This window comes from Lissotriton vulgaris, chromosome 8, assembly GCF_964263255.1.
Source record: "Lissotriton vulgaris chromosome 8, aLisVul1.2, whole genome shotgun sequence".
NCBI lineage: Eukaryota > Metazoa > Chordata > Amphibia > Caudata > Salamandridae > Lissotriton > Lissotriton vulgaris.
Window position 1 is genome coordinate 433,258,999 of NC_141696.1, and position 24,780 is coordinate 433,283,778.

General features: G+C 47.0%; 1 protein-coding gene across 2 annotated transcripts in view; it reads left to right on the forward strand.

Moving 5' to 3' along the window:
• Nucleotides 1-9,861: 9,861 nt before the first annotated feature.
• Nucleotides 9,862-24,780, forward strand: part of SHOX (SHOX homeobox) — a 58,040-nt gene continuing 43,121 nt past the window's right edge. For both annotated transcript variants that reach the window (XM_086933295.1, XM_086933296.1), the window contains exons 1-2: nt 9,862-10,282; nt 21,888-22,099. In XM_086933295.1, the coding sequence (XP_086789421.1) occupies nt 9,997-10,282; nt 21,888-22,099 (498 nt within the window). In that variant the 5' untranslated portion in view covers nt 9,862-9,996. The remainder of the gene's footprint in view (nt 10,283-21,887; nt 22,100-24,780) is intronic.

The following is a 24,780-nucleotide window of genomic DNA, read 5'->3' on the forward strand; positions in this document are numbered from 1 at the left end:
AGAGCGAGCCGCAACGCAAGATGAACATTGAAGAGATCCATCCTATTAGACCCAGGTGTGTTCATCCTTTTGAAAAAAACAACTATGGAGTTCTCCCGGATAATGCCCGCTCAGCCTCCATTGGAGTAATCTGGGATACCTTTAATGTAGATGTACGAGGTATTTTACAAAGCCAGGTCTCCTATAAGAATAAGGTAGATAGACCTGAATCAAGAAGATTGGAGGAAAGAGTGGGGACGTTAGAGGTTAAGCTACAGCAAATGACAGGGAACACCCAGGATAAGGAGAATACAATGAAGCAGTTGGAGGAAGCCAGATTAAATTATAAGATCAACCCAGAGGCAAAATGTCAAGAGAGGTGGACAACGGGGCTCATGCAATAATTTGAGTATGGTGAGAAGGCTGGTTCATTGTTAGCATGGATGTCAAGGGCTGAGAGGTCGCGAAATTACATTGAGGAATTGATCATCAGCCCCCAGGGTGACATCTCGAATAAGGAAGAGAAAATGCAGGGCAGTTTGGTCTCACTCTTCTCTGAATTATATGCAGAAGAAGTGCGTCCAGATGAGAGGAGCCTAAAGAAATGGCTAAATAGTATAGGACTCCCAGTGCTCACAACAGTGGGCAGGAAGAGTATGGACACCCCAATCACTGAGGGGGGAATAAGAAAGCAGCTTTTGCATATAAAGAATGGGAAAGCAGCGGTTCCAAATTCTCTACTGGTTGGGGTATTTATTTATATTTATTTATAGCATTTGTAAAGCGCTTCTGCAACCCTACGGGCATCCTGGCGCTGTGTACATATTGCTGAATAAATACTGTGCATCAGAGGAGGGGAGGATAGTATTAAAGTTCTGGTGAGATTAAGCTTTGGGGAAGAGCCATGTTTTCACCTTTTTTCGGAAAGCCATCAATTTGTCTGTTTTCCTGATGTCAATAGGCAATTTATTCCACAGATGGGCTGCGGCTATGCTGAAGGCTCTGCCACCATAAGTGGCTTTCCTGATACAAACTACAAACTGATACAAACTGATACAGGTATACAAACTGATACAAACTGATACAGGTATACAAACTAATCATAGACGAAATAGTCCCAGAAATTAAGTTGCTATTCAATTCAGTCTATAAGGGGGAAGGACAGATCCCAAGTTCATGGAGGGAGGCCATAATTGCACTAATCCTAAAACTTGCAAAGGACCTGACGCAGGCCGACTCATATTGCCAATCTCCTTGTTAAATGTAGATTATAAAACCTATCCAGGCATCTTGGCAGAGAGATTGGCAAAGTTGATCCCACAACTGATTCATATAGTTCAGAAGGGTTTTGTTCTGAAAAGACAAATTCAAGAACTTACAATGACATTAATTGGGACTATAGATCTAGCAATTGCGTGCTCAATTCCCTTAGCGGTGATCACTATTGACGCCACTAAGGCATTCTATTGTGTCAGTTGGACATTTCTTTGGGCAGTCTTGGAATCAATGGGCTTCAGTGCTGGTTCTATCATGGCACTTCGAAGGCTATAGGAGTGCCTCAAGGCCAAAATCCACCTAAATGGTTCTCTTACGAAGAGTTTTAATATTCATAGAGGAATGACGCAAGGTTGCCCCCTGTCGCCCCTCCTATTTGGTATATATATATATCGAACCATTGGCGCATCTTTTGAGGAAAGATGACCAGATGGTTCCTATCGACTCACTCCCCTCTTGTAGTAAAATAGTATTATATGCGGACGATTTGATAATCTATACCTCTGATCCGGCCCGAACGTTACCTAGGGTGGAGCAGTCGATAAAAGTATTTGAGGCGGTATCTGGATACACAGGGCTAGATGTAGTTAGCCCTTTACCGTTCGGAAACAGCCGAAAATACCGATTTTCGGCCGTTTCCGACCGGTAAAGGGCTATGGAGATGTAGGGGCTAAAAAAACGTACATTTTCGGTAATTTTACCGAATCGGTATTTTTACCGAATCGGTAAAATTACAGAATCAGTAAATTTACCGATTCTGTACATTTTACCGATTCGGTAAATTTACCATTCGGTAAAAATACTGAAAATGTATTTTGTGATGTAGGTAGCACTTCTAGCAGTGCTACAGGGCCTTTAGAATTCGTATTTACCATGCAATACAATTGCATGGTAAATTACGAATTCCTGTGTACATGCACATCTGTGCATGTACACCTGTGCCATGTGGCACACAGACATGCCCTAAGGGCATGTATGTGTGCCACATGGCGCAAAAGCCAGTTACAGGGGTGCAACAGGGTGTCAAAGTGACACCCTGTCCCCCTTAGCAATCCGGTATTTTTACCAATTCGGTAAATACCGAATCGGTATTTGCTATTGAATCTTATGGGCTTCAAGGCCCATAGGATTCAATAGCAAATACTGATTCGGTATTTACCGAATCGGTAAATACCGAAACTTACCGATTCGGTAAAAAATACCGATTTTTTAACTACATCTCATTAACAGATTCATAAATACCGAATCGGTAAAATTCTGTATTTATGAATTGGTAAATGAGATTTACCTACATCTGGCCCACAGTGAACATCTCCAAGACGGAGGTAATGAGCTGGAATTTAGAGGATTGGGGAGGCAGAGTTTGTGCAGAGATAAAATACTTAGGGATTGTCATAGTTAACCAAATCGATAAGATCCCATTGCGTAACCTGAAGAGAGTGGCCAAGGAGGTTGACAGGTCATTATCCAGGTGGGAGAACTTATAATTAACCATCTATGAGCGGGTCAACCTAGTAAAAATATCTATCTCCTGAATTTGACATACTTCTTTAATTGTATTCCACTTAATCATACGAGTTTGGACCAGCAGCTTTCCTATATAAATTTGAAGCCCAAACTTTTTTTACAAAAGTAAAGTTGAAGACTCTACCGACAGCATTAAGTCTTTGATGTGGAGTTAGAAAGATGTCAAACATCGGATATTACTCAGAATTTGCACCGATTTAGGAATCCCCCGGGACACCGGAATGCCTGAAAGATGGATTGAGCCTTCCCTTGAAGCAAGCAGGGGTATCTAAGTGGGAGACTTGATATCAGCAGAAGGTTTGCTAACTTGGGAGATGCTGAACGTGAAAACAGGCAATAGATTGTCTAGATTTAAATACATTCAGCTCAAGTCATGGGTCTCAACAGTCTCCCGGGAGACAGGAGGGCTATGGGACTATGAGTTCCTCTTCCTTGAAGTTAGTCCAAAAAGTAAAGAAGTTGCAAAGTAGTTTGGGCAATTCCTTGAGGCAGAGGAAAAGAAACTGGAGGTTCCTTATGTGATCTGGTTGGATGTATTGCAGGGAGAGAATATACAATCTCTTTGGACGGACTCTTTAAAATTACTATATTCAATAGTTATGCCAGCAAAACTTTAAACAGCATCACTTCTCTGTTATCAATAAGCTGTATTGGACTCCTCAAAGAGTGGCTAAGTTTGTGTCGCAGCCAGTCCCTAGATGCAAAAGATGCAACTTACTAAAAACCATTGTTATACACATCTTTTTTACATGTCCAGGGATAAAAGAATACTGGAAGGTCAAAGAAACCACTACAATGGGTATCTATCCTATGGGAACCTATAGCCTTGACAGCCGTTTTAGTACTCCGAGGGGTGAATAGTAAGCAAAGGGGCCTGGTATTCTACCTATTGCTTTTAGCCACGTAGGAGATCTGTAAACATTGGACAGACCCTGTTTCTCCACATCCCACAGTGTGGTTAAAAGTGGCTAAGTGGACTAGCAATATGGATGTTGAATGTAATCCACGAAGGTCGGGGGAAATTTGGGAGGACTCTATTAAGTCGGCAAGATAGCAACCATGGTACTATGTAGAGCTGTGACAGAATATGAAAAATCTTGCCATAGTCTTATGATTACACCAGATTATGCTTCCCACTTGATGCGACTAGAGTTTTGGAGTCTCGGGCAAGTGAACGCAGTGGACCACCAGACGGTTCAAGGATGCCAAAATGATCCAAGATTTTCAAACACCATGGTGATATGAGGACAAGAAAAAAAAGACAGCAGCTGACGTGACTGACCCATTCGTTTTGAAAATGTCACGAAGATTCGTCAAACGGCGCCAAAGTTATAGGCAAATCAAAAAACGCTTTACCTATGGAAACTAGGTCCTAACTATAACTACCTACAGGAGACCACCAGTAGGTAATATATATGTGTCTGTAGGCGGGTGGGTGCGTGCATGTGTGGTGTGTGTGTGCTTCTTGTTCATATAAAGTCATATTTAAACATTTTACACAACACAAATCGACACTGCCTTGTAATGAAAATTATTTGGACAAATTAAAGAGTGCAGCTAGGTGCAACGCCTCTTTTTTTCTCTGTAGCCTCCTGGCATTTATATAACAGCTGTAGTGGTGGAGACCAAGGAGCGTGGTGAAGAGGGGGCACGCAGGGCTGTTGCATCAGGGCCGGCCTTAGGCATGTGCAAGCTGTGCACCTGCACAGGGCCACCAAATCCCAGGGGCCACCACATCAATATATATCCTTAATATAATAATCCTCTGAGGAAGGATACATATTTGTGTGGGGGCCCCTGGCAGGGATTTGGTGGCCTCTGGCTCTATACAACTTCCAAACACCATGACCCCCCCTCTTCACTGGCCTCCGTGCTCTGCCCCACCCAGACCCCCTCTTCCGGGGCCCCCTACCTACGCTCCCTGCCCAGGGCCACCATGAACCTAGAGCCGCCCCTGGTTGCATGGGGCCTATTTGGTCCCCTCTAGCGATGCCAGTGGATATTACAGACTCCAGCGTTCTTTGCCTGATATCTCTTCAATTGGCTAACTGCACCGAGATGGCCACTCGCGCGATCTGTGTGTTCAGGACCTCTTTGTCGAGCAAAGGTCTGCTACTTACACACTCGACTCGATTATATCGAGATGAGTGCGTCACAAACACATATTCACTGCATCAGACACTAATATCACCATTAAAATTCGGGAGGAGTTTTCAGGGCCAGAAACATTAAAAAATGTAAGTTACTATGCTGCAGGCCGCCTCTTCTGACAGACTATGCCAACCCATCAAGTCAAGCAAGGAATGTGCTTTAATAACTATATATATATATATATATATATATATATATATATATATATATATATATATATGTATATATATATATATATATATATATATATATATATATATATATATATATATATATATATATATATATATATATATATATATATATATATGCTTACTTCCCACGGCTCTTTCGCGGGGGAACCTCCCACAGTCCGGTGGCGCGTTCACGGCTGGCAGAGCCCCGCCAGTCAATTATTTCCCATAAACAGCAAATAAAGCGACACTGTGTACCACTTTACCTCTGAGTGCGCGTCTAACTTGGAAGTTTATGGGATATATATATATATATATATATATATATATATATATATATATATATATATATATATATATATATATATATATATCTTAGAACCCAATCCTAATATCTCCAGTTAGTGGGAACTGAGCCTTCTAAATATTGGCATTGTGTGTGGGCACATGTATTTAGATACAGACACACACATGCAGAATATAACATGCTATTTGTTTGCCCGCGTTGATTGTGTTAGGGGGCACAGATGCTATCTTTCAATTTCATCTGCAATGAAAATATATTGCTAATTATTCTGACCCGATCTAAGTATTCAGTGCTTTGGATAGAAGGTGTAGGGAAACACGGGAATCTAACTAGAATCAGGGCACAATGGATTGAATATATGCGGTGAGATTGATTATGTCTCATTAAATTCGCGTTCTGAGTTTGAGACCAGTAGTTTTCTTCTGTACGACCACTTTAAGATTGCCTAGACAACCTGCATTGAGAGAATAAAAATTCACATTTTTCCTGCCAGGGAGACCACACACACTTCTTAATGCTATATTCATGCATTGCTCTCCCGTTATTGAATCGATGTTAATTTGAACGCGTTCTCGCTGGAGCAAGCACATATTACATATTTCACACGTCACTAGAGCGCTAAAACATCCTGACTGAAATCTCTGCTGAGGAATGCTTGCAATGTTGCTGTTGGTTTCCATTCGAGCTTCCTGGCTTTCCCCGATATTTCATATTTGCATCCAGCAGCCATAGACGTTAATCTACTAACGCGCGCACTTCATATTTCCAGAAATGATGACTGCTCGTCGTGGGCAATGAAACGCCGATAAAGCTGGCAGTATTTACACCGCTGCCGTAAAACACGCGCCCGCGGGGGAGGTGGCGTAATGGCCGCTCCCGCCAGTCAAAGGCGCAGCGACCTGCTTAATTTAATGAGGGAATAAAAACTTCCTCCGCTGAATGTTGTGCTTCGCGGTTATTGGCGTGGGGGGGGGGGGGGGGTGCTGTTCGGTACTGGTAACGTGCTGGCCTGTTTGACACGGTAAAGCCCAGGACGATTAATGGGGCAAGCGAGAGCACATGGGCCTCTCTTTACAGCAAGGGCTGCAGCAGCCTCACAGGGGCTGTCCAGGGTTTCGGGGTGTTGTGGGTAACGAAGCGGAAAAACACAACCCTGAAGCAGCATCGCAAGCCCAACCTCTCTAAAGGGGAGGAAGAACGTACTCACGTTGTCTCTTGTGGAAAGAAGAAGGCTTATTTCAGAGAGTGGCGCCGAATTTTATCATTTATGGAAAACATGCCGGTCCCTCTGGCGAGCATGGAGCTACCTTGCTATAGAGCCTGCACGCCTCTCCCCACCAACTAGGACTTAAGGTACCCCGCATCAGAGAGAGCCGAGACTCATAAGTGAGAGCAATAAAATGCTTATAAAGATAAACTGGTGTCGGTCAGCAGCGGATGTCGGCGTTCCCAGGTCCATGGGAGAGGTTCCATTCCGTTCATTAAACCATTACGAATACCTTATACAGGGGGTCACTGTCCCCGCCATATCCCCTCACAGGATCTCGAGCCTCCCTCTCCAGTCTCACGCAGTGCATTGAGCCGGATGAAAGGAGGAGCGACGCAGAGGTGAGCTGCGGGCACCTGCAGAGGCAGGAGCTGCAATGACTCGGCAGCGCCTACCGCCAGGCTCATCCTTGCCGATCACTTGTTATTATGTCAGGGCCGTCTGGACGGTGAAGTGCCAGCTCCAGAGGTTAAAGAGTTCAAAGTGCACTGGGGGGCAGAAAAAAGCTTCCGCCTTAAAGCACCACAGGTTTCGAGCGCGAAACGAGTTGCACTAGCACCACAGACATTACATCAGATACTTTAAATGGGAACAGTAGTTGACAATGGTGTACACGGGCCCCAGTGCTGCAAAAAAGGGCCCCAATCCGTCAGGGGGCTCCATTCAGCCCAAAGCATGTCAGCAGGTCTGGGATAATCAAGGGCCCCTCTCCAGAAAGTGTTTGGGGGGTCATTACGTTAAAGAAGGTTTTAGGTGCAGGAATATTAATTGCTTTAGTCAGAATCAAGGCATGTTAAGTCGACTGCAGACTCGAACCTGGCACCCCTATTTTCGAAAGTCTTCCTAACCGCAGTCACAGACCCCGGCCCCTCCCAGGCCAACATCTCATTAATTGCACACTTTTGGGCTATCCTTCATCGGGTTCCAGGCCACGTGCAAAGCTGTTAGTCGCATCCGGGAGAAGGAAACAACTGCTGCCTGAAAGCCCGAGAGCGGCTCTCACCTTGTCAAAAATCACAAGACAAAGCGCGGAGGCGCTGTGCTCACTCACACCACCCTGGACTGAAGTGCGGTGATGGAATCAAAAACTCAACTAAGCGACCCTCTCTGCAACCCTTCAGGAATGCAGACGAGAATAAGTCATACCACCACCCCTTCGGAAATACCCCCCTCCCCCCCCAACACACACACACACATAGGCGAAGTACACAATCTCTTTAAAAAAACTGTTTTTATCTAATGGGACTTCATCCACAAATCAAGACAGAGAATGCGGAAATAGAACACGAGATTTCTCGCAGTCTCACACCAATGTAATGACGTGCAATTGACATCATCTTAATCAAAGAGTACAAGGGCATAATTCACTATAAGTCATTGACTGCATGAAATACACGGTGTCAAAATGAAGTCGCGTTTGGCAAATGCTCTATGGACGGGTACAGTCACTTTTCATGTAGCATTAACATAACAATAGCAATCGCATTACACTTCGCACCCACAGTAGCGCTATGAAGCCCGCACAGCGCGTATGGGCGCGTTTGATCCCCCCTTACTGCTGCCGCTCGATGTTTATAAACAAGGGAAGGAACGTGCAGGCAACTACCACGACCTCTCCAGCGGGCTCCTCCGTTCCCAGACCGCGGCGTTTGAAGTGTCATTTCACCGGGTGTTATTGACGCGGCGCGCGAAGATTCCGCGAAACAGCGACGTGCGCGCGCAACTGGCGATCACTCCAGCTGTCCCGCGCGCGCCCAGACTGGACGCGCAGGACGTGTCCCTCTCATTAAAGGGACGGGGTGGGTACCTCGGGGGTGCACTTGACTCACTAATTACTCCCACGGATTCCCTTTTACGAGCCAACAGGTAGGATGGGAGGCCTCCCCCTGATTACGTCCCCCCTCCATCTCTTATCAATTATCTCTCAGCTTCCAGAGAGCATCGATCCGCGCTCCCGTGATACCTGTCAGTCCCGGGGCGGGAGCGGATTATGAGAGACACAGACTATTAACTAGGGGCGCCTCGCCCCCAGGATCCGCTCCAGATCGATGCCAGCCCACAGGCCCCGAAGCAATTCGGCCAATATCTACACAGATCCCTTTTGAGCGTGTGCATTGGGGGGTCTGTTACTCAGTGCTTTAATTTAATGTTCAGGGGATACATGTTTGGGCATTCATCTTTGGGTGACTGGGTGATTTTTTATATTTAATTTAATTTAGTAAATAATGACACCCTTTCAATCGTTTGCTTTTGGTGGGATCTGGTTAACGGAGAACATTTCATGTTTTTGAGGTTAACACTTGTTCCCCTTTGCCCCTTTCTGAGATGGTGTGGGGTTGTACTTTGATTTTTTTTTTCAATTCCAGCATTCACAGAATAGATATCGATCTAGTGAGGGTGTATTTCTCTTGTCTGACTTATTCTTTCAGTCCCCCAATTTTTTACGTGTATGGGGGGGGGGGTGATATTTAATTTGCATTTATTTTCCTAAAGAATGTTTCTATAGAACAGGATGTTATGTTACTTATGTGTTTGTTATGTGTGTATAATTGTGCCTGTGTGTGTTTTCTTGAAGAAGTTCCTTTGACTTTCCTTTTAGCATCCAATTATTAATCGAATGCAGAGTGACCCTTTTTCGAGATGCGGTTCTTGTTTTCCTTTTCCTGTTGCTTTTGCAATTATGGTCCAAGTGTGGGGTGTATTCTGCTGTTTGTATTTTTTGAAATGTGTTTTAGTGTTTGATTACACTATTAAAAACCATCGCCAACTCTCACCTTTCTTGTATAAAGGACCTGGTTGGCCTGTTGCATGTTTTCCTGATTATTATATATTTTGTTGTTGTTGCTTCGGAACATTTGTATAAAGCATCTATGCTTGATTTTCGGCGGGGGAGGGGCGGGGGCGTGTCCGCCCCGCCCCTTGGTAAGTTTTCTCCGGGCGTGTCCCTTCGCTGGTGTGCCTGTCTCACCTCCCACCCAGGCAGGGGCCCAGGGCGGCAGGGCGTGATGAAGTGAGCAGGGGAGCCAATTGCCTGGCCGAGGAGGGGAGAGATGGCTGCCGGCTGCGGGCGGCGGTAATTGCCGGAGACAGGCAGGGCTGGGGGTTGGGCCGAGGTGGCCGCGTATATATAGTGAGAGCTCTCAAAAATTGAGAGGCATAAATAACAGCCGGAGTGATCTCAGCCCGCTCGGACGTGCTCCAATAAAACGCTCCCGCCCCCCTAGAAAAAAAGAGGAGGAGGAGAGAGAGAGAGGCCCGGTCCAACCGAGGAGGCAGCAGCCGGGTCCGGGCTCGCACTGCCCGCCCAGGGAGAGGCCATGGAGGAGCTCACCGCCTTCGTCTCCAAGTCTTTCGACCAGAAGAGCAAGGAGGGTTTGGGGGGACTCGGTGGCGGCTGCGCCCCGGCGGCCGGCCGGAAGGATGGCATCACGTACCGGGAGGTGCTGGAGAGTGGGCTGGCGAGGGCCCGAGAGCTGGGGGGGCCCGAGGACGGCGGCCCGCAGGAGCCCTCCGAGGGCGGCGCGCACCACTGCCCCCTCTTCAAGGAGCTGCCCGAGGCCGAGCGGGACAAGCTCAAGGACTTCGGCCGGGGGGGCTCTGAAGGTAAGACGGCACGGGGGAGGGTGGCACGCGGCAGGGGGTGCACGAGGAACTTTGGACTTTACAGTATCACCTAGAGATTAGAACACCTCCCCACGTTATCACAGCCATATTATCACGTCTATATTAAAATCTCACAATATCACTTTATTCTCTCCACAGTGCTATCTTTACTCTACCGTGCTATAGTATTACCTACACGTTTATATATATATATATATATATATATATATATATATATATATATATATATATATATATATATATATATATATATATATATTATATATATATGTGTGTGTGTGTATGTGTATATATTTATGATATGTATGTGTGCGTGTATATATGTATATACATATGTATGATGTATTATATGTATGTATGATTGTATATGTTATATATATATATATACATGTATGTGCGTTTTATATATATCAATATATATATGATATGTATGTATCTATGATATATATATATATATGTATATATATATATATATATATATGTGTATATAAATATATATATATAGAGAGAGAGAGTGAGAGAGAGAGAGAGAGAGAGAGTTCCAAAGGGCTTCATGGCCTTGTGAGTAAAAAGCACACCATATCCATAGTATCACATACATAGTATCCACCCACAATATCATAATACTGACCCTTATTATCTTACACACAATATCGTAACGTGCACAGCATGACTTCCGCTGTAGACTCCCACTTTATCCCCTCCACAATATTTTCGCACGCTATTGCCTCCACATTACCACATACTCAATCACTCCCATTCCACATTAGTCCTTCCACAACAGTACTAGTGTATTATCATCCCACCTTGTCATCTCCGTGTTATCCCCTGCACAGTATCAGCCCACAGTGTGACAGACAGTGTCACTGCCGCAGTGCCACCTGCCAACACAACTCACACGTTGTCACCGCCACAATGTGGCCGGAACAAAGTAACTCCAGAGTGCCAAGGTCGAGCAGTTTCACGGTGACACTTCCATAATATCAGGTGTTTGCGCCATGGTAACACCACGTAACGTCACCCACACGCTATTGGTCCAGTGATATTACGACAGAAGGCACGTCAACGCCACAGCATCACTTTAACGGTAACTGTAGCTATCCTGCCAAGCCCCCCTGCCTACGACTGCACCTGAACAATTGATATGTTTCTTGCGCGCACTAGCTGTGTTCCACTTAAAACTGACTAAACAATGCATCGATGCTTTATTAATTTAATTAACCTGCGAGGCCTGTGTAGCGCCTCCATGGCAATATTACGGACTGGTGACTTTTTACCTAGTATTTGCGTTGATTGAGGGGTGTATTAGGAGGGTTACAGAAGAACAGGTTACAGAAGACGAGTGTCAGCTCTAAGTAGGAAAGATTGATGTGTGGGATAGCGCACACCACGCTGCATTAAATCGCCTCTGGGCGCTTTGGCATATAGCCTGGGCTAGACCTACCGAGCAGCAGGTCACTGCACTTCCTGTATTCAGACTCGTAACACGGACTCGCTCTCTCATTCGCTTGGACGGGTTATCTGTGCACCGAATGTCAAGTTCGCTTGTTATTTGGGAATTATTATCGCTTTTTTGTTTTTAACTCTTGAAACAATTTTCCAGGCAGTGCAGCGGTGGGCTCCTTTTCCTAGGACCAGGGTAACAACAGACAGATGTGTCGGCGGCTGTTTTTTCCCATTCACAGCGCAGATACAGGAACTGTTTCCAATTTGAAGGGGGTGTGGGGGGGGGGGGTGATGGCGCGGAGTCCAGCGCTGACGGGACATTTGCATTTCAAACGCTGCAATCTTTCCGAGCTCGGAACAGCCTCCTTTCGCTGGGAAAAGCTAGGACCCTGTTTCAGTGACACCAAGGGCTTGAAACGGCGAAATATCTCCAGTTCAGGGGGTTGGGTGAAAACTCACTGCCCTATAAATTAAACCAGCTAGAAGGTTGAAGCTTGCTTTACCCCCGTAGAACAGGGCACATATGGGAGAAGGTTAATGAGACCTGGACACAATAAATCAATAGCAACACGTGTGTGAGAGTGTGTGAGCAAGAACACACACAGAAACACACACATGCATGCACTATTTCTCTTTATGCGTGCACGCCAAGCACTTCCGCCCAGTGTTATTTTTTAATTTAGGTATTACCTGAAGCGCCGGGTGACATTTTACATAACTTCAGAGCACTGAACAGTAAAGGGCAGACGTTTGTATGCATATCTTTTTTAGCTAGATAGACGCACAGGTAGACAAATATGTAGATTAATAGATGGCACTTTAGCTAGAAAAAACTCAGAAAAAACATTGTTTAATTGGCAGACGGAGGATACATATTTAGGTAAACAGAAAGACAGACATATTAGATGAATGGATGTGATAGGGAGGTAAATGGCACCGAGTTATTTTAAATTAATCTGTTGCTCCTATAAATGATCAATATTCCCACACGTCTTGAATTCATATTTGTAATATATGTCTGTATTTACAGTTGTTTTTAGAAAAACAGATCTATCTATCTATCTATCTATCTATCTATCTATCTATCTATCTATCTATCTATCTATCTATCTATCTATCTATCTATCTATCTATCTATCTATCTATCTATCTATCTATCTTGTTATCTGTCTGTCTGTCTGTCTGTCTGTCTGTCTGTCTGTCTGTCTGTCTGTCTGTCTGTCTATCTATCTATCTTAGACACCATGTCAAGCAGTGGCGTACAGGCCCTCCACTATCCCAGACACACAAATACATTGTCAAACGAGGTAGGCCTGTCTAGTGGTAGGTGAAGCCCTCCACCCCGCAGAGTCTGGCCTCCCCTGGGCGGGTTGCACAGATCCCTGTTGGAGAACGCAGCCTCTCAGGCCAGCAGTCAGACACCACCTCGTTGTCACTCGTGCACCGACTCCACTTCGAGCTGGCTCCGGGAGGGTCGCTCACCCGTCCGAGCCCGGCCGCCCCTCCAGCTCGCCTCTGCTCTCCGGCAGTCCGAGCAGGTTCCGCTCACTGATGCACCCTGGATTGCCTTTAGGGAGGGAGAGGTCAGAGGCCATGGTTTCCATCCATACTGTGAGCGTCTCAGTGGCACGTGGGCAGCGTATCTCAAGACGCTGCACTCCCTGGTGTGATCTGCAGCCACAAGGCGCCCTGAAGAGAGACAGCTCCCTCGGCACACGGCCTGTCTCTCCAAGGCCCGGCCTTGACCTCTGATGAGAGGACTGTCCACCCAGGGCGAGGCGGAGAAGAGACACCCTCACGCCTGCCGGGCTGGAGGGACCAGCGGCCCAGGGCAAAATATACCTCAACACCAGTTAGTGCAGGGCACTACGCCGCTTCCGGGAGTGTCTGCTGCGCATGCACCCTCACGCGCCCACGGATGTCTATACCATTATGCTTTTTTTATATACACATGCGAATATTTGCATGTACCATATTTGTGTGTGTGTGTGTGGTACGCACACACAAGGGGGACCAAAGGCAATGCTCTCCCCTCCTGCCTATATTTTTGTTAATGTTTGCTATTTTATCATTTGTTCAGCATTTACTAATTGTATTTCTAAAGGGATCGAGAAAGTAAAACTAGTGGATATGCATGCATGCACACAAACATATTAAATAGTCTCTGTAAATATTCACTACAAAATTCTTGGGATTGCTCACTATAACAGACTCCCGAAATCTCAACTGAATATACTGTGCATACGGTTCTCCATAAAATAATTTCAAACTCCCTGAAGAAACTGTCAAGATCTTGCCTCCAAAGGACCAGGACTGGAATTAGACGAGCAAATGAGCCCTGAAATAACACCGGCAGAAATAGAGTTTGTCCGAGTTTATGAATCAAATGCAAGCCAAAACATTTGTAGGGAGACACTTTTTTCTACAAACCGGGATATTTCCAGGGTGTACATTAGACTACATTATTTTCAAAAGATATTCCTGCAAAATAGGACCATATACATGTATTTACTCATACCTAGCAATGGTGTATGTCCATCCATCTGTTGAAGTCTACATTAATATATAAAGTACCGTATTCACACACACCTGCATACTCCTGCATTTGTAGCCGTGCGTATATGCCCACATATACTTACGTGCATATACACGTAGGTAACTTTTACGCATTCCCTCTCTCTCACTCTGTGCATGTGTGTGTGTATATATATATATATATATATATATATATATATATATATATATATATATATATACACACACATCTCTCTCTCCCTCTCTATATGTATATACTTATACTCTATAGAGAGAGAGATAAAGGCGTATATACAAAGGAACACGTGACTGCTCTACATCTATCGATAATATATATGTGTATATATATATATATATATATATATATATATACACAGACATATGAGTGTGTGTGTCTATCTATGGATATATACATCTCTCGCTTTATGTATATATATATACATATATATATATATACACACGTGTATATATATACACACACAAATGTTTGTATATATGTATATGTATATATATATATATATATATATATATATATATATATATATATATATATATATATATATATATATATATATATATATATATATATATATATATATATATATATACACACACATCTCTCTCTCCCTCTCTATATGTATATACTTATACTCTATAGAGAGAGAGATAAAGGCGTATATACAAAGGAACACGTGACTGCTCTACATCTATCGATAAATATATAGATTCAACACACTGTTTATGTGTTTTCGTGTGTATGCTTTCTGAATGTTGACGTTACTTCTGTATTTCTCGGACATCTGTGTCCACAAGACCGAATCCAGTTCAGGGAAACCGTGAGCCTTTTTATCGACTCGAATTAAATTGCAAATTGTAGTCATGCCACAAAGGCTCACCCAAATATTCCAGCCTCTAGCAGAGATAGTTCTCGGACATCCTTCCCCACCTGTGGACTGAATGTCTCCTTCCGTACAGTGCGCAAAATACTGCGCCCCTTCTGCGCAATGTGTACTTTAAATAGTACCTGACTTGTTTCTTTCCTCTTAATAGCCAAGTTTGCGAAAGTGTCGCATTTTGTTGCTTTTAAGTGTTAGAGAAATCGAACTGTTTTTGTTCATCTATTTAGCAATTCGAGCCTGTAGCTAAATAGTGCGTCTTCGTCGCGCAATATTATTCGAGCCAGTGTGTCACAAGTAATACGTCGTCACTAACGGCCCTTGTCTGTAGTCCCGTACCCCAGAAACTGGGCAAGCTGTCCATAAAATCATTAGCCAAATCAATGCACGCAGAAATCTGTAGGAGAATGTTAACAAAAAAAGGACACAGTGCAAACATAGTTACAACGCACTGCTCTCTGAACTATGCTGTTTTGTATAATTCGGTTATAGAAATCAAACTCTCTAAAATATGTCATTTATTTTGAGGGTCACATGAGCACTGAACAGAATCTAGAATTGATGCATGTACAGAATATGCAACTGGGAGTTTAGGCCGCTTGGCCGCGTGCAGTGTCGGCACCATTTTGAGAAACTCGGAGAGCCCCCAAGCTCCACCGAAGATACGAAAAATATTCCAAAAGCTAAATGCGACATAGTAATAATTCTGATTTCCTAATCACTTGCCAGATCTAAAGAACGTGTCTTTGTCGTTGACATACCTAGTCTATACATGCGCTGACTTGGTATGTAGTTTTCAGTCAAGCCAATTCAAAATATTAAATGTTTGTATTTGTAGTCGAAACATTTTCGGCTGGGTCCCCACGGTCTGCTCTGTTCTTAGCAGTGACATGCCCACGTGTTCCCCTCCGGTGCTGTTGCGCTGCGATCACTTTGCGCTGACTTTTCCTCTTGCGCCTGAATGTCAGAGGCCTGCGCTATCCGCGCAATCGAAAACTGTGCAGAAAGGCGGGTAAAAAGTTGACTGCGCACAGAGAGGGGGTGCTAAAGGTAACCCCCGGGTGAACTTCCTCAGCTGAGAGCTCCTGCTATGTTCTTTCACGTTGCGCATTTTTTCATTGTTCTGTGATCTACAATTGGGCATTTGAGCTTTTATGCGTATATATATATATATATATATATATATATATATATATATATATATATATATATATATATATATATATATATATATATCACAAATATCCGTTTATTAATATGGACATTATTACACAGAAATATACTACTTAAATTAGAGAAAACACAGACAAAACACCACAGAACAAGCAATAGCGACTCTGCCGTTATATTACCATTTTACTTAACCTTACAATCGAAATTACCTACACTTCATTTTCTGTTCCTCTAAAGAAAAAGTCTATTCTTTTCAGATTTTCAGATCACCTTTAATTTAGTGACCTGTATTTATTTGATATATTCGCTAAGTCTATGATATGGAATCAGGTGACGTGTGTGCTTCTTGTCCCTTACAGCACTCCCATTTCATGTGTTCCTTAAATAACCACGTGGGACAAAACATTAAGCGATCAAAAATAAAAATAAAATACAAGAAGGAGATGACTTTTGTTTCTGCTTCGAGAGGCATCGAGAGACAGAGTTGGAGGAGCGAGAGACAGGGATAGAAAAGAAAGACAGATGGAAGTATTGGGAAGAGGCGTCGAGAGACAGAGTTGGAGGAGCGAGAGACAGGGATAGAAAAGAAAGATGGAAGTAACGGAGAGAGGCATCGAGAGACAGAGTTGGAGGAGCGAGAGAGGGGGACAGAAAGACAGAAGGAAGTAACAGAGAGAGCCATCGAGAGACAGTGTTGGGGGGGGGGGGGCGAGAGAGGGGGATAGAAAGACAGATGGAAGTAACGGAGAGAGGCATCGAGAGACAGAGTTGGGGGGGCGAGAGAGGGGGATAGAAAGACAGATGGAAGTAACGGAGAGAGGCATCGAGAGACAGAGTCAGGAGCGATAGACAGGGATAAAAAGACAGAAGGAGATAACAGAGAGAGGCATAGAGAGACAGAGTTGGAGGAGCGAGAGAGGGGGATAGAAAGACAGAAGGAAGTAACAGAGAGAGGCATCGAGAGACAGAGTCATGAGCGATAGACAGGGATAAAAAGACAAGGAGATAACAGAGAGAGGCATAGAGAGACAGAGTTGGAGGAGCGAGCGAGGGGGATAGAAAGACAGAGGGAAGTAACAGAGAGAGGCATCGAGAGACAGTGTTGGATGAGCGAGAGACAGGGATAGAAAGACAGAAGGAAGTAATGGAGAGAGACATCGAGAGACAGAGTCAGGAGCGATAGACAGGGATAAAAAGACAGAAGGAGATAACAGAGAGAGGCATCGAGAGACAGAGTCAGGTGCGATAGACAGGGATAAAAAGACAGAAGGAGATAACAGAGAGAGGCATCGAGAGACAGAGTCGGAGGAGCGAGAGACAGAGGTGAGGGGAGAGAAACAACGAGAGTCACAGTTTAAAACGCAGATGCACCGAGAAACAGTTGGAGGCGCGAGACAGAAAGTTGTTTGGAGAGAGACAGCGAGAGACAGAGTTACAAACGGAGAGGCATCGAGAGACAGAGTTGGAGGAGCGAGTGACGGGCGAGATGAAAGGGATGGCGAGAGGAAAACAGAGCAGGAAGGCAGGAGTGACAGATCAAGAGAGTAAAGAAGTACCGAGAAAAGAGTTAGAAAAACAGAATAGAAGGGGCAGCGTGGGGCAGAGGTAGAGAAACGGCGAGAAACATCGTCAAAGAGAGAGGCAGAAAGAGGAGACTGGGAAGCCTTTGAGAGAATCAGACAACAGAGTCACTCCGTCTCCTTTATCTGGTTGTAGGAGTTTAGAGTGCCTCGAGAGCGCTCCGACAGAGGCGGGGGGAGACTGGGGCAGCCTTAGTAAAAAACAGACAGTAGTGAGTCCGCTCGGTGCTGTTTTGTCAGATTATAAAATGTTATACAATGAGAGACGGAGGCAGCGTGAGAGAGAGCGGGGCCACGGAGACACCGGCGTGTCCTGCTGTCTCCTCTTCCACCCCAGTACTCATGCCTGGTGGCTGCCTGCGCTGGTCTATCTCTTCTCGCCGTGAGGCTTCTAGGCACCGAGCGGAGAGCTTTCAGTCTCCCTGCCAGCACCAGTGCTTGTTGCATTCTCAAGGCCTCGGGACAGGGCAGAGCAGCAGCTGCCGCCGCTCTTGAGGGATAGAACTCGTGGACGAATCCCCCCCCCCCCCCACCCCCTTCCCTCCCCCACGAGGGCTGTTCCTCAGAATCACACTGACACAGGCTGGAGCAAACACACACTGAGGCATAGCAGACTTTGGTAAATACAGTGGGACAGAGGCAGTCTGTGAAAACACACTGTGACAGAGGCAGGCTGTGGTCAACACAGTGGGACAGAGTCAGGCTGTGGTAAACAAAGTGGGACAGAGGCAGGCTGTGGAAACACACTGGGACAGAGGCAGACTGTGGTAAACACAGCGGGACAGAGGCAGGCTGTGGTAAACAAAGTGGGACAGAGGCAGGCTGTGGAAACACACTGGGACAGAGGCAGACTGTGGTAAACACAGTGGGACAGATGCAGGCTGTGGTAAACACAGTGGGACAGAGGCAGGCTGTGGAAACACACTGGGACAGAGGCAGGCTGTGGAAACACACTGGGACAGAGGCAGGCTGTGGAAACACACTGGGACAGAGGCAGACTGTGGAAACACACTGGGACAGAGGCAGGCTGTGGTAAACACAGTGGGACAGAGGCAGACGGTGGAAACACACTGGAACAGAGGCAGGATGTGGAAATACACTGGGACAGAGGCAGGCTGTGGAAATGCACTGGGGCAGAGGCAGGCTGTGGAAACACACTGTGACAGAGGCAGGCTGTGGAAACACACTGTGACAGAGGCAGGCTGTGGTAAACACAGTGGGACAGAGGCAGACTGTGGAAATACACTGGGGCAGAGGCAGGCTGTGGAAACACACTGTGACAGAGGCAGGCTGTGGAAATACATTGGGGGCAGAGGCAGGCTGTGGAAATACACTGGGACAGAGGCAGGCTGTGGTAAACACAGTGGGGCAGACCAGACTGTGGTAAACAGACTGGGACAGAGGCAGACTGTGGAAGCACACTGGGGCAGAGCAGACTGTGGTAAAACACTGGGGCAGAGCAGACTGTGGAAACACACCGGGACAGAGGCAGGCAGTGGTAAATACACTGGGGCAGAGCAGAATGTGGTAAAACACTGGGGAAAAGCAGACTGTGGTAAAACACTGGGGCAGAGCAGATTGTGGAAACACACTAGGACAGAGGCAGACAGTGGTAAACACAGTGGGGCAGAGCAGACTGTGGTAAACAGACTGGGACAGAGGCAGACAGTGGTAAACACACTGGGGCAGAGCAGACTGTGGAAACACACTGGGACAGAGGCAGACAGTGGTAAACACAGTGGGGCAGAGCAGACTGTGGTAAACACACTGGGGCAGAGCAGACTGTGGTAAACACACTGGGGCAGAGCAGACTGTGGTAAACACAGTGGGGCAGAGCAGACTGTGGTAAACACACTGGGGCAGAGCAGACTGTGGAAACACACTGGGACAGAGGTAGACAGTGGTAAACACAGTGGGGCAGAGCAGACTGTGGTAAACACAGTGGGGCAGAGCAGACTGTGGTAAACACACTGGGGCAGAGCAGACCGTGGAAACACACTTGGACAGAGGCAGACAGTGGTAAACACAGTGGGCAGAGCAGACTGTGGTAAATACACTGGGACAGAGGCAGGCTGTGGTAAACACACACTCGGTCATGGGCAGCCTGTGGTAAACACCCACTTGGTCAGGGGCAGCCTGTGGTAAACACACACTCCGTCAGGGGCAGGCTGTGGTAAACACACACCCGGTCAGGGGCAGGCTGTGGTAAACACACACCCGGTCAGGGGCAGGCTGTGGTAAACACACACCTGGTCAGGGGCAGGCTGTGGTAAACACACACTCGGTCAGGGGCAGGCTATGGTAAACACACACTCGGTCAGGGGCAGGCTGTGGCAAACACACACCCGGTCAGGGACAGGCTGTGGCAAACACACACTCGGTCAGGGGCAGCCTGTGGTAAACACACACTCCGTCAGGGGCAGGCTGTGGTAAACACACACCTGGTCAGGGGCAGGCTGTGGTAAACACACACTCGGTCAGGGGCAGGCTGTGGTAAACACACACTCCGTCAGGGGCAGGCTGTGGTAAACGCACACCCGGTCAGGGGCAGGCTGTGGTAAACACACACTTGGTCAGGGTCAGGCTGTGGTAAACACACACTCGGTCAGGGGCAGCCTGTGGTAAACACACACTTGGTCAGGGTCAGGCTGTGGTAAACACACACTCCGTCAGGGACAGGCTGTGTTAAACACACACTCGGCCAGGGGCAGCCTGTGGTAAACACACAATTGGTCAGGGGCAGGCTGTGGTAAACACACACCCGGTCAGGGGCAGGCTGTGGTAAACACACACTCGGTCAGGGGCAGGCAAACCCACGCAGATGATACCCGTTGTAGCTTCAAACGACCAGAGTGTGACTGAGCAAACAGTGGGCCCGAGTGTGGGAAAATGGTGTGGGACGGGGCATGGTGTGGTAAACACATGCTGGGGTGACGTATGGTGGACACACACTTGACCAGAGTGCGGTGAAATAAACATTGGGACTGAGCGTGAGAATGCAGAGCTGAGTGTGCTTAAGACACGAGACACGCAGGGCCAGAGTGTGTCAAATGCAGTGTAGAGCAGTTTGGTAAACACTGCTTGGGCCCCACAGGGGAGGAGTGTCTGAACACAGACTTCAGCAGAGTTTTGAAAACTAAAACTCGGGGGCAGGTGCAAAGTGTGGTAAACAGTGGGGTAAACACATTAGCAAAGTGCAGAGCATTTTTTAATGGTATGGCAAAGATTTTTAAATATATACACCGGTAGGGCAGAGTGTGGTAAACACGCGGTGGCTGATCGAAATTTGACAAGCATACACCGAGAATGTGTGTGACAGAGAATACTAGATCAGAGTGTAGGTGAACAAACAATGTGGGTGGGTGTGATAAACACAAGCAGGTGAGGGTGAATATCTTGGTATATGTCATTTTGTAAAAACCACTGGGGCAAGGCAGTGCGTTTTCTGAAATTACACTATGGCAAAGTATTGTGAACACAGTGGCGGAGGGGCAGAATGTGGCAAACAAATTGGGACGTGGCAAAACGTCGTGGGCGCAAACCGCGGCTGCACGTGACGCAGAAAAACGGCGCCACAGCTTAGGCAAAAAAATAATTTGACTGGATGTAATAAAGGCAGGCAGGGGCATGGTGTGTGATACAATGGGACGAGGCGAAAGGAGGTAAACACGGAGACGGGAAAATATGTGAAAAGCACACGAGGCTGTGGGTGCCCTGCACCAGAGTGTAGGGACACGAATACTCTCACTGGGTGTGGTAAACAGTTGCGCGGGGCAGGGGTGTAAACGGCACGAGGCCGAGTGTGGTAAATGCACTGAACACAGGGTAGCTCAGGGCACCGGGCATGGCTGGGACACGGTGTGGTAGAAAGACTCGGCCCGAAGGAGGTCAAAGCCCGCTGGTGCTGCCGGGGGCGGGGCGAGGCCCGTGTTCTCATCATGTCCACTCTTGCAGGTATCTACGAGTGCAGCAAGGACAAGCGGGACGACGTGAAGTCGGAGGACGAGGACGGCCAGACCAAGCTGAAGCAGCGGCGGAGCCGGACCAACTTCACCCTGGAGCAGCTGAACGAGCTGGAGCGGCTCTTCGACGAGACCCACTACCCGGACGCCTTCATGCGGGAGGAGCTGAGCCAGCGGCTGGGGCTGTCCGAGGCCCGGGTGCAGGTGAGGAGCGGGCCCGCCGAGGCCCGGGGCACACTCTCATCGAGCTTTGGGGCGGAGGGGGGCTCTGACCCAGGTGCTGGGGCTGTCAAGGCCCGGTCCAACCGAGGCGCAGGCCGAAGCACAGCCTCTGCCTGGAGAACCCCCTCATCGAGCATTTGTGGGTAAAGGGGGGGGGGGTGTTAAAAGAGGGTTCTTGTGATGAAATGATGATCCTCATGCGTAAGTTTAGTTTGAAGATTTGTCACCACAACAGCGGGGGGGGGGGGGGGGGGGGTCTTTCCCACCTGCCGGGGCTGTCCAAGGCCCGGTGCAGGTGAGGAGCAGGCCCCGGTCCGGCCTCTGCCCAGGGAACCCTCTCATGTAGCTTTTTTTTTTGGGTGGGGGCTGACCCAAGGGCCGGTGCAACCGAGGAGCAGGAGAACCCCCTCATCGAGCTCTGGGGGTGGGTGGAGGGGTTGACCCACATGCTGGGACTCCCAGGGCCCAGTCCAACTGAGGCACAGGTCGATTTCCAGCCTCTGCCCAGGGAACCCTAACATTGAGCTTTGAGGGGGGGGGGCTGTCTGACCCAAGTGCTCGGTCTGTCAGGGCCCGGCCCGACTGAGGAGCAGGTCGTACCCCAGCCTCTACCCCAGGCCTCTAACGCTGACCTTTTGGGGTGGGGGTGTGTGACCTAGCTCACGGTGACCTTTAGGAGCAGACCACCATACCCACAATCCCCATTTCAACATCCACCTTTTAGGGGAACGGCTGGTGCTGCTTGGGTTCAGGCAAACAGAAGGTCCTGCCCCCTCCCCACCCGAAACCCTACCACGACCTTTGAGAAAGGGGAGGATCTTAGCCAAAAGTTGGGGTCGACTGAGGTCATGGTGCCCGTCAGAGGTAGGCCTCCATACCCACAAACCCACTTCAAGAACCCTAACACCGACCTTAGAGGTGGGGAGATGTTAGCTAGCGGCTTGGACAAGGCCAAGGCCATGGTGCCTGTGAGAAGCAGGCCATTGTATCCACAAACCACTCTTGAAGAAGCCCTTAACACCAGGGCCACTGAAATTATGTGGAAGGAGAGGACCAAATTATGCGACAGAGTTGACTTAGTTATGTGGCGAAAAAGGCACATTTTGCAGCATACTGTGGCATATTTTGTGATGGTATTACTTCATTATTTGGTATTTTTACCCAAGGTAGCACTGTTTTAGCAAAAATGTTACCTACATTTTTCCACTATAACACCCATATGCAGCTTTAAGCAACTGAAAGATGACCAGCCACCTTTGAGAAGGCCCTTCTATAGCTCTGCAACAGGTGTTCCTCCTTTTTAGTAACTCTTGATTCATTTGAGCAAGAAACTATTTTTTTTAAAATAAATTCAGCGAGTTATGTGGCAGACAATGGATTATGTGGCGAATGAGGCAAATCCATAATCACGCAGAAATCACTGCTGCCGCACAACAGCATAATTTCAATCAGCCTGCCTAACACTGATGGTAGAGAAGGGGAGATCTTAGTCTGCAGCTTGGACAAATCGAGTATTTGCTGCATGTGAGGAGCAGGCCACTATACCCACAAATCCAGGGCCGTACTGGCTGTAGCAGGCACCGGGCGTTTTCCCGGTGGGCCGCTAGGGTGGAGGCCGATTTTGGGCCCATGAGGGCCATTTTTGTTACAGGGCCGTTTTTGCAGCATAGCTGCAAAATCCACCCCTGTAACAAAATCGGCCGTAACCGGTCCTGGCAAACAGCTCAGCCGCTCCCAGGGGGGCCGGCCGAGCTCTTTGCCAGGGCCAGTTTTAGTTCCCAGTCCGGCCCTGCACAAATCCCCTTTCCAGAGCCTTTATCCCGAGCTGCTTGGGGAGCTAAGACAAAGCCTGGTGCTTCCTCGGTGCAGGTGAGCAGTAGGCCGTGACCCTGAACCACAGATCTCAAAGCCCTAAGCGGACCTATGCAAGAGAAGGGCTGAGTCAGGGACTGTGAGTGGCTGAGTTCTGGGTGCAGGTGAGAAGCAGTCTTATTACTCCTAGCTACTGAGGGGTGGTGTCTATGGTTAGGTGTAGTGTGGAACAAGACTGTCAGTACATGACAAACATTGTACTCAATGGTGCTTTGGAGACACTCTGAGCCAGGGCCCCCACGATACACGGTAGGACATCATAAGCTTAAAAACCACAACGGCGGACTGTACATACTGCACCTCACATCTGGTTTCTTTAATTCAAAAGGTTGAGTGCACTACAGTTCCTGTACCAACCGTTGTTTGGTACTGCTGCTAGGAAGAATAATAATAATACTTGAAATGGAATGGTGCACCAGGAAGATCCTCTTATCCAAATGAATATTCAAAGCAGTCTTTATAGATATTCCTTTTTATTTAAAATGTTCTTCCTTTACATTCAGAGTTAATTCCTTGTACGTAATCAATGCATATACAGAAACATGTGCTATTTGCGGTGTTTCTCTGGCGCCTTGACGCCCTCAGGTGATTGTTGCGCTACATAAATAAAAAAAACAAATCAAAATCCAGCCAACGCGTTTCGTTCAAAGTATTCAACTTGAACTTCATCAGGGCTCATTTATTTCAATTGTGGTGAGTATTATCAGGATTGGTATAGATTAATCCATATGTAAAGAGATATAGAAATAATATTCCTTCCTTTTTAAAATGGATCCTCTATATTTCTTATA